Source organism: Pygocentrus nattereri, chromosome 14 (genome assembly GCF_015220715.1).
Source record: "Pygocentrus nattereri isolate fPygNat1 chromosome 14, fPygNat1.pri, whole genome shotgun sequence".
Lineage (NCBI taxonomy): Eukaryota > Metazoa > Chordata > Actinopteri > Characiformes > Serrasalmidae > Pygocentrus > Pygocentrus nattereri.
The window spans coordinates 3,087,501-3,106,920 of record NC_051224.1 but is presented as its reverse complement, the minus strand read 5'-3'; the positions used below and the strand labels follow the sequence as shown (position 1 = coordinate 3,106,920).

Below are 19,420 nucleotides of genomic sequence, written 5' to 3'. Positions count from 1 at the left end.
CAAAAGGCTGGTAAAGTTGTGAATGCTAAAAACACCTGGGGGTTAATTGGCAACAGGTCAGTAACATGACTGGATAGAAAAAGAGCTTCCCAGAGAGGTGGAGACCTCTGAAAAGCACTGTCGCTGTGTGTGTGTGTGTGTGTGTGTGTGTGTGTGTGTGTGTGTGTGTAAAAAAAAAATATATATATATATATATATATATATATATAAATAAATAAACATAAGCTGCATAAACTGGATCCAAAAGCCAGTATACATGATGGTATAAGGGTGCATTAGTGCACATGGCATGTGTGACCTGTCACCACTGAAAACATTCGTGCATTATGAAATCAAAGGAAAACCAAAGGAGACCCCGAACTGTTGAGCAGTCGAACTCTTATATCAAACAAGAATGGGAAAACATTTCGCTTTCAAAACTTCAGCAGTCGGTCTCCTCAGTTCCCAGATGCTTGCAGTGTGTTGGTAAAAGAAGGTGATGAGAAACAGCGCTAAACAGCCACCGTCCCAACTTTTTTGGAACATGTTGTTGGCATCAAATTCAAAATGGGCTTATAGTTTTCAAAAAACGATCATTTCTCAGTTTCAACGTTTGATGTGTTGTCTTTAGTATTTTTCTTCAGGTGGTTTACATGATTTGCATATCGTTCCATCCTATTTTATAGTGTCCGTTTTTGGAAAAGGGGTTGTACATAAAGCATCGAACCGAAAAATGGCAAAACAATTAAAAACGTCTGTTTGGCTACATTGAAAAGTACTTATCTGAATTGATGCACTGTTTTATGAGCAGTCAGGTTCTGACCTATATTTCAGATTCTACTACTTTTGTTATTGTCAAAATGCTTTAACACTGCAGTACCACGGCAATCAAAGCTCTTACTCTCGGCACAAATCTGGCTGTTTTACCATAAACTTCTTTTAAAAAAACTGTTTTGTTCAGATGGCTGAAACAATGTGGTTCTGTTGGTTCTTGTCTTTTGGGACTTCCAGCACTCAAGAAAATTCACAGCCAGAAAATCTTTATTGCATTGTGTATTTCACCCACTGTAAATCCCAGTATAGTGGCAAATGCGTTGCATGGGGCATCAAATTGATGTGTAGCCTTTCCCAAAAGTTAGTGCGCATGTTATCTTGAGAATAACACGATTTCAGCCAGTCTGCTTCTCCACATTGTCCAATTCGAGCATAGGGCAGACCAAAACACTGCTGTAAAGCTTGCTCTTGTTTACTTGGCTCCCTCAAATATCATTAGACTGATGGAGCATGTGTATAATATTCATGATTGAATTCAACCAAATCAGTAAGATTAATACTGGTTGTTTTTTGTTCTCAGTCCTCAGCTGGGAGGGAGAGCGCTCCGCAATCAGCAGAGACGCCATCGAGGAAGCCCACTATGCTAAACACGACACCGTACTTGATGAATGGGACGAGGAGTTTGACAGTGGGAAGGTAAAGAGGTGGACGTTTTTTCTTCAAGCGTGTCATTGATCTGTATAACTTCCTTCTGTGATTTATGTGTGTGTATATTTTTACATTGACTAATAAAACACGAGGGAAATATTGAATCCGAAATGCTAGGACAAGCTTGAATTGTGAATTTGCTGATAAAAGAAAAAAGAAATGTGATTGAAACAGATTTGGCGAATAAATTTACACTTTTCACATTTATGGCATTCGGCTGACGCTCTTATCCAGAGCGACTTACAATTTGATGATTTTACACTAGTAGGCGAAGGAAGTGTTGGGAGTCTTGCCCAAGGACTCTTATTAGTATAGTGTTAGGGTGCTTGACCAAGCTGGGGATTGAACCCCAGTCTACCCCAGGTGTTATCCACTACACTATCCAACCGCTAAATAATCTTAATACAAATGTTCTAGTCGCACGAGTCGTCTATAAAACAAGGTACGTGGCAAAAACCAGTGGAATGATGAAGAAGCCAAAATGTGCCTTTGTCTTATCAAAGATATACGATACAGCGGTTATATTGGTCAGTGCCTGCGTCAATGTTCTCTTCCTTGTTTACTGTATAAAAATCCATAGGTGAAGAAAATAAAGAGGTACAGAAAAGAGAGGAGAAGAAGTGGCAATGTCTTCCAGAAGATCCAAGACCGTCGCCAAATGTGGTCCGTCACACCAGGAGGAAGGAGGAACAGTTTGGGGTATCGCTACTGATGTGAGGGGTGAGTCTGGAGTTCAGAGTGCAGAACAAAACACAACAGGGTCGTTTCAGCTTCAGCTCAGCAGACTGAAAACACTGTCTGCGTATGTAAGATGATTTAACAGCGCTAAGACTACTTCAGAAAGGCATGGCCTTTTCCCAGCTGCTGTGTGATCCAGTGTCCTGCTTTTTGACCAAGAATCTAAAGCTCTCTAGGTCTGGAGCAGTGAAGCCACTCTTGCTTATGCTTAAAGAACAGATGCTTTGCTTCCTAAAACTTGCTTATTGGCCCGATTTACATTAATACAACCCTTAACATGATGCTGTGTACTCAGGGTGGTATTTTAGTCTTTGAGTTGTGAGTGAGAACTGAAATAGTTCTTAAAATCAGCAAAGCATTTTTAGATGTGCATTTCCGAAACAGATAATCTTCCATTTTAAACACGGTTTCGGTTCACCGTGTCTGCGCCAGATGTGCGTCTTGAGCCCATTTTACACCAGATCTGGCTACCATGCTGCTTGCCACACCTTTCCAAGGACAAGCACACGTCTGTGTTAATCGGTGTAGTTTCTTGCACCATTTGTGTGAAGTACAAAAATCATCTGTGTCTATTTTCTGACTCTTTTTGTGTTTTTGCAATATTGAGCGTATGTCCATAATCAAATCAGCAGACATCTATAGTTTAAGTTGAAGCAGCAGCATTTTTTTAGTACAAGGTTAAAGGTTCAAGGTTCCAGAGTCAGAGGTTTAAATTGGCTAATGCTGCCTTTATTCCAGTCCTGCTGTCACATCTAATAGCTGCGCTCAAATGTCGTCTACATGAAGGTTATTTAAATAAGTGGAATAAGGACAACTGAACATGGGGGCAGGGAATATGATGAATTTTATAGTGATCATTAATGCCACAATATGCTTTTTTGGTCTTATTGTGGATATCTTCGTCTTCTTCGTCGTCTTAGTCTTCTTTTTCGTCAACTTGGCTTTTTTGTCTTCGTCGTTTTCTTAGTCTGTCTTTTGTCGTCTTTGTCATCTTTAGTCTTTTTCATCGTCGTGTTTGTCTTCATCATTTTTTGTCTTCATCATTTTTTGTCTTCATCATTTTTTCTCTTCTTCGTCATTTTCTTAGTTTTCTGTCTTCTGCGACGTCTTCGTCTTGTCATCGTCTTCTTTGTTGTCATCTTTGACATCATCTTCTTAGTCTTCATCGTTGACTTCTTCGTCCTCACAAAAAAAAAAAACCCTAAATATTATGATGTGTATCTGATGAAAATGTCTTGAAATTTTGTGATGTGGCAATTCGGGTCACCCAGGCCTAAACGAAGGTTCTATTCATTTATCCATTACTTTTAAAACACACGGACAGAAAATGCTCTTTGTCTTTGTCTGCTGTGAAATACCAAGAACTTCGGCGCAGTTCAGGCACTTTTCTTTTTTTGTATTTATTAACTTTTATTTCTTCCCGTTTGTGAGCGAGTGAAGAGTATCGCACTCTTCCACATCCTGTAGGAATGCATTTACAGTGTACTCTAAACTAATCCAGCTATAACTTTTTTTTTTTTTTTTTTTTTTTTTTTTTTTTAAACTTTTAACATCTCCCACATCCCTGTATGGCCAAAAGTATGTGGACTAATTATGGAGTTCTGTTGCTTCAGCCATATCTGGTAGCCATACAGTCTCCATAGTCAAAACCCTGGCAGTAGAATGGGCCATACTGAAAGCTTAGTCACTTTAAATGTGGCCGTGTCATGGGATGCCTTTTGCCACAAGTAACTGTGTGAAATTTCTGCCCTGCTAGATCTGCTCCAATAAACTGTAAGTGGTATTATTGTGAAATTGAAGCATGTCGAAGCAACACCACCTCAGAGCGGGGCTGTCGCCTGCTGAAGCGCATTAAAGTGGCACGTCTTTACGATTACGTTCTTCCAGCTTTGTGGCAGCAATTTGGGGAAGGCGCTTCCCTGTTCCATCATGACTGTGGTCTTAAAGGAAAGTGAGGTCCATTAAGACATGGTTTTATTTTGGTGTTGAGTCCTGACCTCAACCCCATCGAACACCTTTGGAACTGGAACGTGGATTTGCGAGCTCCCATAAACGCACTCAAATCTCACGGAAAGCCTGTCCGGAAGTGTGCAGGCTGTTCGAGTTGTAAAGGGGTCGGGCAGCCACATATTACATTTAGTTTAGCCCACTGTTTTTGTTTGGTATTCGTTTTTTTAAGGTAATGAACAGCTACTTACACACACCAGCCACTTTATTAGGTTCAATTGCTTAACACATACCTAATCGGCCAATCACACGGCCGCAACTCACTGCATTTAGGCATGTAGAGGTGGTCAAGACGACTTGCTGAAGTGCAGACCGAGCATCAGAACGGGGAAGAAAGGGGATTTAAGGGACTTTGAACGTGGCGTGGTTGTTGGTGCCAGACGGGCTGGTCTGAGTATTTCAGAAACTGCTGATCTGCTGGGATTTTCACGCTCAACCATCTCTAGGGTTTACAGAGAACGGTCCGAAAAAGAGGAAATATCCAGTGAGCGGTCAGTTGTGTGGAAGAAAATGCCTTGTTGATGTGAGAGGTCAGAGGAGAATGGGCAGACTGGTTCCAGATGATAGAAAGACAACAGGAACTCAAATAACCAACCAGAATCTTTTCCGTTTCCAACACCTTGTTGAAAGTCTGACATGAAGAATTAAGGCAGTTCTGAAGGTGAAAGGGGGTCCAACCTTTTACTAGCAATAATCCTACCTAATAAAGTGGCTGGTGAATGTGTGTATTTAAATAGTTTGGACTGGCCCTAACGTTTGTGTCAGGAACTCCTGAGGGAGAATCTGCTTGATCATGATGCTCCTTTAAATCTCACTAATACTGTGGTGCTATACAACACTACGACTTTGACAGCAAGACTTGCAGGTGCCCATCACTTACTTTGAGGTAATTTCCGTGTAATTGGGGCAGGTAAGAGAACAGAGGCGTTCCGCGATCTTAACTCCTGTTCTGATGTATTTATAACTCTCTGTCTTTTGTCTTCTGCAGTTTCATGATGGGATCTTGCTCGTGCTCCCTGGTGACAGCTTGCCTTATTGGACAAGAAGCTGCGTGGTCTCTCCGAGGACCGCAATGTGCTGTGAAGCAGAGGCCAAAATCGTCTCTCGGGGGCTGAGTCCAGTGTTTGGAGTCCAGGCCCCTCGTTGTGGCAGTAGGGTCAGATCAGCTTAATAAATGGCATTAGTCACACTGATCCAGCTGATGTCTATGATGAGATACTGTACTGTAGCCACTACCTTGCTTATCAGGACAGGAGGGAAAGTATGACCTGAAAACTGACAGTAATGGGTAACGGTGCTTTTATGGGCTAGTGGCACATTCGGGCGTAGACCACTGTTTCGTACTGCCTCCCACTTTATTTACGCAGGAGCAAAATCATGTTCTTGTGCTTTTTTGTTTGTTTGTTTGTTATTGTATTGTTTTTTTTTTCTTTTAAAGCTCACTGAAGCACAGTGCTGAATGTTGGACATTTAGAACATTTCCCAAGTCAGAAGTAAACTCGGATATCCAGAAGAACAATACAGTACATACCAAATATGTAAGAACACCATCAGTCATTTCTCAGCAGTGAGTGCTTCTGAACAATGTGATCATTTATACTTCTTTTTCTTTTATTATATTTTTAATTACTTGCATAATTTGGACCTCCTCGGAACCAAATGGACTGTTGAAATATTGTAATGTTAGCCTTGCTGAACGCATTGCCCTTTTTAATATGCAGCATCGCTTAAAGCCCCAGAATCTTCCATTGTGTTGTGGGTTTGCCTTATTTGAGTTGAATACTTTCCGATGTGTTCAGAAGAATTTGAATATGATGGGAATCTTCTTCAAGAGAAGACGGTGCCCTTTTCTGTGTTTAATCTCATGTTATTCGTCTGCTCTGTGTTGGAGCAAAGCATATCCAAAGGTTGTGAGCTTAGGTCACCTTTTTAATTGGCCGTACCCTCGTAAGGTGGAGAATTGGTCAGCACACTTTCTTGCAAAACGTCGATCCGTTTCACCGTTGGAGGGGCTGCGTTGGCTGCACTCCACCCCATGGAATTCAGCAGGGAGGGTTATAGCGCATATCCCATTGCCACTCTTTCTACTCTATGCAAGTCTCACAGGTCACCTGAAACCGGGGGTCCACCTCAGGAAGCGCCCCGCAGAAGCCGGTCTTAAGAGAACATCGCTTTCTGTGTCCGTCCGTCAAGCCTTCTGAACGAACCCAGCCCCCCTTTCCAGTTTTCACCCGCTCCTTTTCCCCTCATCCGTCATTCATGATGCAGAGAAACCTCTCTGTAATTGTACTATAGTGCTTTGGGACAAAAATAATTCTATTCCAGATACTTGACCACAGCCAAGTCGTCGATTATTGAGAGTAAGATGTGACGCTTTCTTGACTAGAACATTGTACAGTCCCACTCGTGCGCTCTGTGACTTCCTAAACATCCTTGTAGTCGAGATTTATCCCCCCCAGTACTTCCATTTTAGAAAAGTTGCCTTGAATTGATTCCTAAAAAAGATGAGTAGAAGATCTCGAAAGTCCTACTTTTTCTAATTTAAAAGCGAGACGCTTATTAAAATGCACATTCATTCGCAGATGAAACCTAATATATTCTATAAGGTTTGGAACTGTTATCTGGAGAACCTTCTCAGTGCGTAGATGTACGGGTGTCCTGTTTGAGAGGACGTGCTCTTCTCGGCAAGGAGCCTCGTTTAAAGTCTGAAAGAGTAAAAAAATAAAAATAAAGCTGAGTTCTGTAGACTGTGTTGCTGTTCTGTTAGAAATGTTGCGAGATCTTTTTCAGCGGCACCGACGCCGAAGAACACGCTCCGACCTCCGATTCATGTCATATTTGCACCGCTGATTCTGTACCTTTACGCCGCCTTTTCAAGACTTAAGAGACATTCGATATCGAGGATACATGAATATAAATATACTGGTGCAATAAAGTTGTGATTTTTGTGAAAAAAAAAATAAAAAAACATTCTGTGGTCTCGTTTTTCAAGTAAAGATGCGACAGATCAGTGATCTGGAATCCAGTTTACCTGTACAGGATTTTGCCGTCACCAGTAGACGGGTCACCAAGTGACTGGGCAGTTATAATAATAATGGGTGGCACGTGCTCAGCCGAGCGGTGCGAGCAGTGGTGCAGGTTAAGGGGAAGCTGGGTTTTTCTGAACTTCAGTCCGAGTGGTTGGATGGGAAATCTCATTTGGAGAGAAACTTCTCTGACTACTGCTTCCTTTTTTACTATCCAACGCCAAGAACACCCTTCTTGTATCCCTCCACCATTAAAATAGAATAGAATTCAACTTTATTGTCATTGCGTATGTTGCAGGTACAAAGCAACGAAATGCAGTTTGCATCCATCCAGAAGTGCTTAGCAGAAATATAAATATGTATGTTACAATGTACAGTAAGTATAGTATATACAGGTTAAAAATATGAGGGGGGATGAACATGAAGGGGGTTATACAGGTTATAAACAAGAATGAACAGGTTATAAATATGAAGGGGGATAAGTATGTACTTATGAACAGGAATATTTACACAGTATATACAATAATGGGCAGTATATACAGCAGATGTAAGTGGTGTTGAGTGGTGTGTAAGTCTGTGTGTTATTGGTGTGTGTTAGGGTACAGTCCAGTGTTATTTAGATGTCAGGAGGCAGAGTTCAGGAGTGTGACAGCTGTTGGGAAGAAGCTGTTCCGGTACCTGGTGGTCTTAGTCCGGAGGCTCCTGTAGCGCCTCCCAGAGGGCAGGGGGGTGAAGAGTCTGTGTGCTGGGTGACTGGGTTCTTTGATGATTTTCCCAGCCCTCTTCAGACACCGCTTCCTGTAGATGTCCTCTATGGCAGGAAGTGGTGCACCGATGATGCGCTGGGCAGTTTTCACCACCCTTTGCAGCGCCTTCCGGTCTGAGGCAGAGCAGCACCCGTACCATACTGTGATGCAGTTGGTCAGGATGCTCTCAATGGTGCAGCGATAGAAGTTCACCAGGATGTCTGAGGACAGGTGGTTCATCCTCAGCCTCCTCAGAAAGAAGAGGCGCTGGTGAGCCTTCTTTACCAGCTTGGAGCAGCTGGTCGTCCAGGCGAGATCCTTGGAGATGTGGACACGCTCCACTGCCGTCCCCTTGATGTGGATGGGTGGATGTGGGTCAGCATTCCTTCTGAAGTCCACAATGAGCTCCTTAAATAATTTGATAAAGTACATTTTAAACAAAAAGCCTGATCGTAAAACGATGTCGCAGACATCAGGCAGCACATTCATAGCCATTTCATGAAATCCCTTTGTAAAGGATTTTTCAGAGATGGACGTCTGGTTCCCATCACCACCACTGGGAATTCTGACTTGGTAAGTTTCTCTACAGCGGAGCATTTCACATCAAACCATTCATTATGCAGAAATGTAGAAAGCATGGTGGAGTTTCCCTTTATTATGGTAGTCGTAGTCCATCGGTTAATAGAAACAGTAGAGAACAGTTCCCCAAAAAAAGGCCATTTAATGTACAAAATGCCTGGAAGTTGTTTAGTTTGGGGCTGTAGTGTCCTACATAAAGTCAGCAATGAGTTGGGATTTCACAGAAAATCAGTCGTCCCAAAAGACTTCTCAGGAACTGGAGCACTGGCTTCGGTGCACATTGTCTTGAGTGTCTTTAGCCTATGTGCCGTGTTTAGTCAGCTTTTAATAATGACGAGCTGATAAAATCACTAAATGACAGCAAACCTGGCCTTTTGCTGATAAACTACGTCTCTACCTGTTTTAAAATGTAGCAGTCCAACTGTGTGTGCTGGTTACTGCTGCTAATCTTTCTGCAATCATCTCTACATTCTCTACTTTATATATTATACAAAGCGCTGTGTGAAAGTTTTAGGCGTCTAAGCAACTTTTTTAACAGTTTCTCTCAGCAGTGAGTTTATCACAATATACATTAGAATAAAGTCGTATTCATAATTCAAATATACAGAAAAACAATAAAAAGGAACAAGAATTTCTTGGGTCCAGATTTTTCCTGGACACCTTCACAGCCGCCACAGAGACTCGTTAATATCATCAATTACATCATGAGCTCAATTTACTGAGCACTGATTGGTCAAACCAGGAGCTGCTTTTTAACTACATATAATACTGGACTTCCTCGAGGAGAGGCTTGGAGATGGGTAAACACACACACTGACATCCAGAAAATCACTGTTTATTATATACTATTTATAATTATATATATATATATATACATAATTTGACTATTTGAAAATAGCTGTTGGCCTTCATATTGTGCGTAAATTTCGTGAAGGATGGAGCAAAATAAATGGTCAAAAACGTCTGGTTCCATTGACTTCCATTGAAAGTACTGTATGTTTTTTCCTTCTCCAGTAAAGTTGCTATTTTGGAGATATGAGGTTTTGTTCTGACAATAGTGATGTGTGTATATATATATATATATATATATATATAGTTTGTAGTAATTTTTACAAAACTGTCTAGAAGAAATAGCAACAGGCATTTTTCAGTGTTTGAGACTGCAGAATGCATGTAGGAGTCTACACTCCTACAGAGAGGACCCCGGTCACCCGGCTAGGGAATCGAACCCAGGCCCTCCTCGCTGTCAGGCGACAGCACTACCCACCGTGCCAGTGTGCCGCCCTTTATTTGTTTAATATGATTATATTCAAATAAACAGATGCATGCTTGCCCTGAGTGTGAGCAGCTGTTTCCATGGAAATACAACAGCATTTGTTCTACAAGGGAACGTGGCCACTGAGAAAGCAAGTGCAGTAAAGTTACAGGAGCATGTGAGGCTCATAATAATACGCGGGTGGTGTAGTATGAGAAATATGCTGCACGTTAGGCATAGCTGAAGCTGGAGGCGTCAGTAAGTGCTGCGCAGTGTAGAACTACAGCGTCTTTTAACAAGATGACTGAAAGTGTGGCTATGAGATGCACAGTTAAATGCTTCAGTGACAAGTCGCAGAGGGCACTGCAAAAAACTGCAGTCAGGGTGATTTATTTAGTGTGAGGTAATCGCAGTGAGTCACAGGCAATGATCTACTGAGTCCTCAATTCTTGGCAATGAGTTAGAGGGGACAGCATCAGACTAGATGTCAAGTCTCACATGTTGTTGAGGTTAATAAGAAAATTACTCAAAAGCCTGTTAATCAGTGGCGGTTATGTCATGGTATATGCTGTAACTGAACTGACCTTCTGCAGTGCTTACAGGCTTTCGTAAACACTGACCTTGGGCCTGTTACACCAGCTGTATGTAAGCTCAAACACAGGCACGTTACAGGGTGAAAGGCAACTTATTGACTGATTATTGCCATCATGTTAATGTGTGCATTAGTTTTTACTACCTAAGACGTTATACGCTTTGGTGTTGCTGCAGCCGAATTCAGTGAAATCATGTTTGAAACTAACTAGTGTAAACAAAGGACTCAGTAAAAGCTTAATTGCATATCGTCACTGTTGGACCAAAACCTTCTACCACCAAAATGGTAACTTTTTAGGAGAAGGAAAAAACCTGCTTGCTGAAAATTCCAGCTAAGACCAGCTTGCAGATGATCTAAGCTGGTTTTTCGTGGTCTTTGAAGAGAAACTGCAGCAACAGATGAGCTACTGTCTCTGACTTTACTCCTGCAAGGTGAATCATATGTATAGAGTAGACCACAGAACCTCACACAGCAGAGCCGCTGAGCGCTGAAACCCTTCTGTTGCATCGCTCGCTACAGAGGTCAAAGCTACCTTTGGTAGCAACATCAGCACAAATATTGTGTTTCTGGAGCTCCATGAAATGGGTTTCCATGGATGAGCAGCTACACATAAGCCTAAGATCACTAGGCACAATGACCTGACCTGACAAAACGGGCACACATTTCCACCAACACTCTCCAGAATCCTGTAGAAAGCCTTTCAGATGAATGGAGGCCATTAGAGCTGCAAAGGTGAGCCCACTACTTATCAATGCCCACGGTTTTGGAATGGATGTGTACTGTGATGATCACGTGTGCAGATACTTTTGGCCATATGAAAATATATGTAACCAAAAAAACATCATAAATGGAGATGCATGGCTTTGTACTGACAGTGACATGCATTTATACTAACATTTCTCAGTGCATTACACTGTTCTATGATAGATAGATAGATAGACAGACAGACAGACAGATAGATAGATAGATAGATAGATAGATAGATAGATAGATAGATAGATAGATAGACAGACAGACAGACAGATAGATAGATAGATAGATAGACAGACAGACATAGATAGATAGATAGATAGATAGATAGATAGATAGACAGACAGACAGATAGATAGATAGATAGATAGACAGACAGACATAGATAGATAGATAGATAGATAGATAGACAGACAGACAGACAGATAGATAGATAGATAGATAGATAGACAGACAGACAGACAGATAGATAGATAGATAGATAGACAGACAGACAGACAGACAGACAGACAGATAGATAGATAGATAGACAACTAGACAGACAGACAGACAGACAGACAGACAGATAGATAGATAGATAGATAGATAGATAGATAAAGAGAGAGAAAGACAGACAGAAAGATAGAGAGAAAGACAGACAGAGAGATAGACAGATAGACACACAGACAGACAGATAGACAGACAGACAGGCAAATAGATAGATAGATAGAAAGACAGCTAGACAACTAGACAGACAGACAGACAGACAGATAGATAGATAGATAGATAGATAGATAGATAGATAGATAGATAGATAGATAGAACGACAGCTAGACAACTAGACAGACAGACAGACAGATAGATAGATAGATAGATAGATAGATAGATAGATAGATAGATAGATAGATTGATAAAGAGAGAGAAAGACAGACAGAGAGATAGACAGATAGACACACAGACAGACAGACAGACAGATAGACAGACAGACAGGCAGATAGATAGATAGATAGATAGAAAGACAGCTAGACAACTAGACAGACAGACAGACAGATAGATAGATAGATAGATAGATAGATAGATAGATAGATAGATAGATAGACAGAGAGACAGACAGACAGACAGACAGAGAGATAGACAGACAGACAGATAGACAGAGAGACAGACAGATCCATCCATCATTGGTCCCTGATGGAAAATCTGGGTCATTACTCTGAGTAAATACTAAAAATACATGAAGTAAATTTTACACTGACGTTATTATTACTCCTAGCTCCTACGTCACCGCACGTGGGTGCTCCGCCCATCTTATCGCTCCGCCCAAACGTTCCCGTGTAAGGGGGGGCGGTTGGGACCCAGCAGCGTCTCAGAGCGCTGGCCCGCAGCAGCAGCGGCTCGGTGGCTGCAGTCGGCCGTGGCGGAGGGACCGTAAGGCGTCCTGCAGTCCTGGTAGACGGACAGTAGAGGCGGAGAGACGGAGAGAAGGACAGAGACAGCGCTGGAGAAGCCCCGCTTTACGGAGAACGCCCCTGTCAGTCGTTGGCCATGGACGAAGGGAGCTTCGGTAAGTCACGCGTCCTTCGCTGCGCATCTGAAGTGAATCTGTGGGCACGATTAACAGGTAGCATTAATGCGGTCCGACAGGCCAAAGGCACGAGTGTAAACGGCTGTTAGTCACTGTTAATTATTAATAGCCGTGTCCTGCTGGCGGTGTGAACGGATTCTGCGGCAAGGCTGGTCCCACAAGACCATGGCCACCCCTAGATCTGCCTGATGAGGATGTCAGGGCACATGATCGTTCATAACCTTGTGTCCAAACTTACTTCCGTTCGTGTTAGCAGTGCCAGAAAGGCCGTTAGAACTTTTCAGAAGTCCTCTATGCAGAATGATGTTGTGATCTGATGTTTTTCAGTGGCATGTCAAAACCATCACAGCCATAAACCGTCGTTCCCTGCAGAAGTAGTGCCTTTTTATTTGCCCAGGTATAACGAGATCATGCTGTTGACAGCCCCTGTTTGGCTGTGATACATGGCAGTGGAGGCCACCCTGTGCTGGTCTTGCACGTCAAGATGGAAAGACTCGTGTTAATTATTCATTGTGTGGCTCACTAAGTGCATCATGCATCTCAGAATAGAGCTGCGTGTGCAGCAGCCCCCTTGCAGATCATCTCTCCTAGGATCTCTGCATGAGAGAGAACAGCGGAAGTTAATGGCTCTGGAATTTGATTAGAGCTTTAATGTGAGTGCAACACGACGGCAGCGCTCGTCCGTCCATCAGTGAGTGGGTGAAATGGAGAGGAAAAGTGTGAAACGCAGAGAATGCAAGTTATGGCCAGTTACGCTGTTTCCAGCTTGTAAAAAAATGTGTATTTATGTTGTAAATAATTTAAGAAATTTCGAGTGGCTAGGTCACAGCAATAAGGGCCTGGGTTCGATTCCCCGGCCGGGTGACCAGGGTCCTTTCTGTGTGGAGTTATATGTTCTCCGGTTTTCCCCCCACAGTCCAAAGACATGCAGTCAGGCCAACTGGACTGCTAAATTGCCCCTGTGTGTGAGTGTGTGAGTGTGTGAGTGCACGTCGGTCTGCCCTGCGATAGACTGCCGGACTGTCCAGGGTGTATCCTGCCTTCCGCCCAGTGACCAGTGACCAGTGTCCAGGATCGGCTCCTGCACCTCTCCCCGACCCAGAAGTAGAAGCGGCTTAGAAGATGTGTGTGTGTGTGTGTGTGTGTGTGTGTGTGTGCGTGCACGTAGAGTGTAAAGGTGTAAAGTACCCCATGTTAGAGAAAATAGCCATAATCATTCACAGTGGTGGTGATGGGAACCAGACGTCTGAAGAGTCCGAATGCCATGAAGTCTGACTGGCACATGTTCCAGACATGCAGCCTGATGCCGGAGACATTGTTTCACGATAGTATTTAAATGAAGTTTTGGCCCAAAACATGTATTTTTACATGGCACATGCAGGCGTGGTAAGGCACAATAGTCCCCAAAGAAAAGTTTTTTTCAGCTTTACCGCTATTTTACCGTCATCGCTGCATATAAAACCCCAGAAGACGCAGCTTGACTCAGCATTTTGGATGTTAAGTAAAACGGCTGTAGTTGTGGATAGATTGCGGTTCCTATTATGACCACAGTAAAGAAACCATAGTCTGTAAATTTCTCTACACTGTGCCATTTCACATCAAACCACTCTGAATGACTTTGTTCGCATCTTGCAGGGGTGCACAGCTCCAGTCCTGGAGGGCTGGTGTCCAGCACAGTTTGGAGTCCGGCCCTCCAGGACCGTAATTGCGCACCCCTGACTTAGTAACTGAGGATGCTGTTTACACAGCAGTATTTCAGGGTCACCTCTGGTAATGTACCAGCAGACAACAGCAGCCACTTTTAACCTTGAGAAAGCCCACTAAGTGCACAACCCCCTCTCTAATGTCATTCAATGAGATTTAAATGGGTACTTTAGACTAATTGATGAGACGAGGACTGTAAGAATCAATCATTAATCCGCTCCAGCCCCCAGCGCCTTTTGCGCTGAGCAAAGTATTTCACGATATGAGCGGAGTTGACCGACCTAACATAAAGCGAAAGGTCTGCTTATCTCTTCTGGAGGGTATTTGGCTTCCGGTGTCTGTTTATACCCCCGGGCTCTTCTACCATCTCTATGTCTATCGCACTGAGACGGCTCTCTGTTATATCCATTCTGTAATCTCGTAAGGGGCATTAAGCCCTGAAATGCAAGCCCTAATCAGTTTTGCTTGATGCTGAGCGTGCTCCTGCTCTGTCTGCCCTGCATCCTTGGTCTGCCCCCTGCGAGTCTGTTTTAAAGACGTAGTTCACTTTCGGATGATTCTGCAGTGCTAAATGATTCCTACTCTTTTGCTATGATGCATTAAGATCATATTAATTATAAACATTTCAAATCAGATCAAGTTTACGTGTACTGCTTTTTACAGCTGATGTAGCAGCTCCACAGAATCCCAGTAAAGACAAAGTTTTAACGTGAACGTAAAACCCCCAGGTGGGCAAGCCAGTGGCGCCAGTGGCAAGGAGAACCTCCCTCAGAGCTGAGGAAGAAACCTTGGGAGGAACCGAGGCTCACCAGGAGGGGACCCGTCCTCCTCTGGTCAGACTACCTACAAATTATTGACAAAACAAAAGAAGGACCCTTTACATGGGTCTGCTGTTATGCTCATGTGTGCTGATATAGTACACCTATAAACATATCGTATAGTAAACATATAAACAAATAAAGTCGTATTCATAATTCAAATAAACAGAAAAACAGTAAAAAGTAACAAGAATTTCTCGGGTGCAGATTTTTCCTGGACACCTTCACAGCCGCCACAGAGACTCGTTAATATCATCAATTACATCATGAGCTCAATTTACTGAGCACTGATTGGTCAAACCAGGAGCTGCTTTTTAACTACATATAATACTGGGCTTCCTCGAGGAGGAGAGGCTTGGAGATGGGTAAACAAACACACCAACATCCAGAAAATCACTATTTATTATATATATTATATATGACCCTGATTTTATATATATATATATATATATATATATATATATATATATATATATATATATATATATATATATATATATATATATATAAAAACACATAATACACAAATAAATTTGGAAAATGTATCTTGGGTGCCTGAGACTTTGCCACAGTGCTGCATGTGCTTAGTGACCGTTTGCAGTGATAACGCTCACCATGTGGCCGTGAGGGACAGGGATGCCGTCTCACTTCCTCCTCTGAAATGCAGGGGAGTGGCTAAAATAAGGCTAAAACTCAGTATTTACATTTACATGAACGTGGGAGAGCACGGTTTAAAGTTTCTTTATTTCTGAATGAAGGTCATGATAAATCTAAATCTTTAAACTTCACTTTGAAAGAAGTAAAAAAAAAAAGATGTTTTTTTTTTTTAATTATTATTATTTTCACAAGCTGAAATTTAGGATTTAGGACTGAGGTGTTTGGAACAGCCACTTCTGAAAAGTTCCCTATAAATGATGATCTTGTTTATGCTTAGCTTATTTCTTTCTCAGTGAATGCTTTGGGTTTAAAGTGATCATAACAATTCTTAAACATCCAAGGTCTGAATACTGAGTTAGTGTAGTGTGAGCTGATTTGGTAGAATGGGCCATGTCCTTATTTCTTAGCATGTATTAAGATTAGTGATGTTTTGATTGGGAGCATGCTGGCAAACAGTGCTCCAGCGGTAAAAGAAGCGCTGTTAATTATGCGTGCTTACCTGACAAATACTTTTAACTATGTTTACATACATTCTCACCTTCCCATTTAATCTAAGAAAGCATTTAATCTCAGCTGATACTCCGGCTGATGTTGATCTGGACTGTGTGTTTACAAAGACATAAGCCGGATCGTGATAATCGAATAGCTGTCTACTTTATCTCATTTAATTAGGCTGGATTCTTAGTCCTTAATTAATATCGAACTAATCTAATATTGCGGTGGTATTTATTTTTAATATCGCTCTGAGCAACGTGATTCAGTCCCAGCAGATGTTTGTACAGCTCGCAATGCTACTCGAACCCAAACAGCTGCTAGTTACTATTTTGTGATGTCAATTTCCCGACATCGTGTTTATGAGGAGCGTCCAGACGCCCTATTGTTCATCGTAGCCGTTTATGCTTGTACATCGGAAGGAATCCTTTCATGAATGAATCCTTTAACACACATTTAACTTGCTGGTCAGTGACTTTTTGAACAGTTTAACCAGGTGAGAGTTTAAGCCAGAGAAACGTTAAACACTCGGGCCTTGTCCTCACGGATAAAGCAGGCATGATCATTCCATCAAGCAGAATGGGAGGCCAAAACCTCAGAGTCAGAAAACTGTTAGGAGATTTAGCTGCTAAACCTTCATGGCGAGGTTTGCTTTCCCCCCTTTTGGTTACTGACATCGTCTGCAGGTGTGTGGTTTGTGAGAGTGGTCACTGCAGTCTTTGCTGTGTGAGAGGTCATATTCGCAGAGGTGCTGCTGACCATGACTCTTGCTTTTCAGCTCACGGTAACCAAGCTCAGCGCTGGCGGCTGAACCTGGATCAGACGACAGGCAGAGGCAGGCTCTAAATTCAGACGCAGAGCTGGCGTTAGATCAGACGGCTGAAGCGAGAATCATTATGAGTGACAGCTGATGAGCTGTTGTTCTCTGCCTGCACAGTTTCTGTGATAATGGATGTGCGTGTGTGTGTGTGCATATGTGTGTGTGTGTGCATATGTGTGTGTGTGTGCATGTTTTTGTGTGTGTGTGTGTGTGTGTGTGTGTGTGTGTGTGTGTGTGTGTGTGCGCATGCATGCCTTTTTATGCATGTGTGTGTGTGTGCATGCATATGTGTTTGCGTGCCTGTGTGTGTACATATGTGTGCGCGTGCATATGTGTTTGCGTGCCTGTGTGTGTGTGTGTGTGTGTGTGTGTGTGTGCGCGCGCATATGTGTTTGCATGCCTGTGTGTGTGCATGTGTTTGCGTGCCTGTGTGTGTGTGTGTGTTTGCGTGCCTGTGTGTGTACGCGTTTGTGTGTGTGTGTGTGTGTGTGCGTGTGTGTGGGCTGCTTGTGTGAACCACCTGTGCCTCTGGAGCTCTCTGCCTCCCACACACAGAGCACACTAAAGCGATGAGACACTTTTGAACCTGCTCAAAGAGAATCCACCATACCGCTCACACTGAGCTTTTCTCTTTAAAGGGAAATTCCACCAATTTTTCCAAATTTCATCATAATTCAATCTTTAAGATTCTTAGTTTTTGTGGTGAAATGACTCAAGTTCCTTTACAGAATGGGTGCAGCAACAGTGGCCATGATGTCTGATGCAAATATAGCCGTGCCCTTTTATTTGCTGTCCAGCACCAGCAGTGAAATTACATATCACGTATTTTTATATGTGATGTTGATAATGTTAAAACAGTAGTTTGGAAACTTTACTTTGGACACTTTTTTTGCACTCTGCATGTACCTCTCCACCACGAATGGATTTTAAAAATTCTATCTATCCATTCTAGCTTTTAGAGGCAGTAAGTAAGGCATTAGAGGCATTAAATAGGACATCTGATTCCCATCACCACCACTGTGAACAAATCTGACTCTGAATTTCGCCTGAAAATACACCAAATGCCTTTGTTTACATTCTAACAGATTAACTATGCAGAAAATAAGAAAAATCTGGAAATCCCATTAAAGCATGTGAGATATTCAAACAGCTGGCATGCAGTTTCTCCATCATTATTACTGACTGGTAATGCCAAGGGGGGGGGGGGGGGGGGGGGGGGCGCATCTACCCACCCAGAGAGAGCGAGACCCTTTTGGACTCCCGGTTATGGACGGCTGCAGCATCACCAGGGATCAAACTCACGATCTCCTGATGAGCCCAGAACCAGCCTTTTTAAAGATTAAAGATAATTTTACATTTATTACATTTATGGCATTTGGCAGACGCTCTTATCCAGAGCGACTTACAGTTTGATCATTTTACACAGGAAGGCCAAGGTGGTGTTAGGAGTCTTGCCCAAGGACTCTTATTGGTATAGTGTAGGGGGCTTAACCAGGTGGGGATTGAACCCCAGTCTACAGTGTAGAAGGCAGAGGTGTTACCCACTACACTAACCAACCACACGTTATGGCCTATATGGATTCACTTTGACATTGTTTACTTGTCACATTGAGCATTTTATTCCAAAAAAAGGGAGAAATGTTTTCTTTGCCCTTTAAATGGTCTATATGTTTGTGGTATAATGTTTGTGAGGTCAGGTTTTATGCAGCAGAACAGTTCATGTTCCTTTGCATCTTACAAATCTTACAATTAAACACTGTTTTTGCTCCTGTGCCTTTAAGCCTGAAATATGTTTGATTGGCTGTCCTCTCTTGTGCCTTGGCTGAACGACCTGGAGCTAAAGTGCTGTAGGCTCTATAGGCAGAGATGCATAAACAGAAACATCACAACGAACTCAAAAAGGCTATTTTGTGCAAATTAGCTTCCACATGTGGACCATATTGACCAGGGAGTAAACGGTATATTTTGAAGCTTTCTTTGAAAAAGGCGAGTAAAATTCAGTTTTCTGTGATTTGGGCCCTTTAAAAAATGCGCTCATCACCTCTTTCCAGTGGCGCTCTCCCAAGCCTCCACACAGCCATGCGCAGTGTGCTGACGAAGAGAGGCTGTGTGGGTGTTTGCAGTGTTTCAGCAGTGCAGCAGAAGCTTTGCATTTCTCCTCGGGCGAGAGAGAGACACAGAGATGGTACATATCAGGTCGCTTGCTGAAGAGTG

General features: G+C 42.6%; 2 protein-coding genes across 5 annotated transcripts in view; both read left to right on the top strand.

The window, feature by feature from the left end:
• Positions 1-7,183, top strand: part of usp36 (ubiquitin specific peptidase 36) — a 32,672-nt gene extending 25,489 nt beyond the window's left edge. For all 4 annotated transcript variants that reach the window (XM_017711982.2, XM_017711980.2, XM_017711978.2 and 1 more), the window contains 3 exons: positions 1,334-1,449; positions 2,042-2,181; positions 5,195-7,183. In XM_017711982.2, coding sequence (XP_017567471.1) covers positions 1,334-1,449; positions 2,042-2,173 — 248 coding nt within the window. In that variant the 3' untranslated portion in view covers positions 2,174-2,181; positions 5,195-7,183. The remainder of the gene's footprint in view (positions 1-1,333; positions 1,450-2,041; positions 2,182-5,194) is intronic.
• Positions 7,184-12,471: 5,288 nt separating this feature from the next.
• Positions 12,472-19,420, top strand: part of cyth1a (cytohesin 1a) — a 77,520-nt gene continuing 70,571 nt past the window's right edge. The window contains exon 1 of the mRNA XM_017711977.2: positions 12,472-12,694. Coding sequence (XP_017567466.1) covers positions 12,676-12,694 — 19 coding nt within the window. The 5' untranslated portion in view covers positions 12,472-12,675. The remainder of the gene's footprint in view (positions 12,695-19,420) is intronic.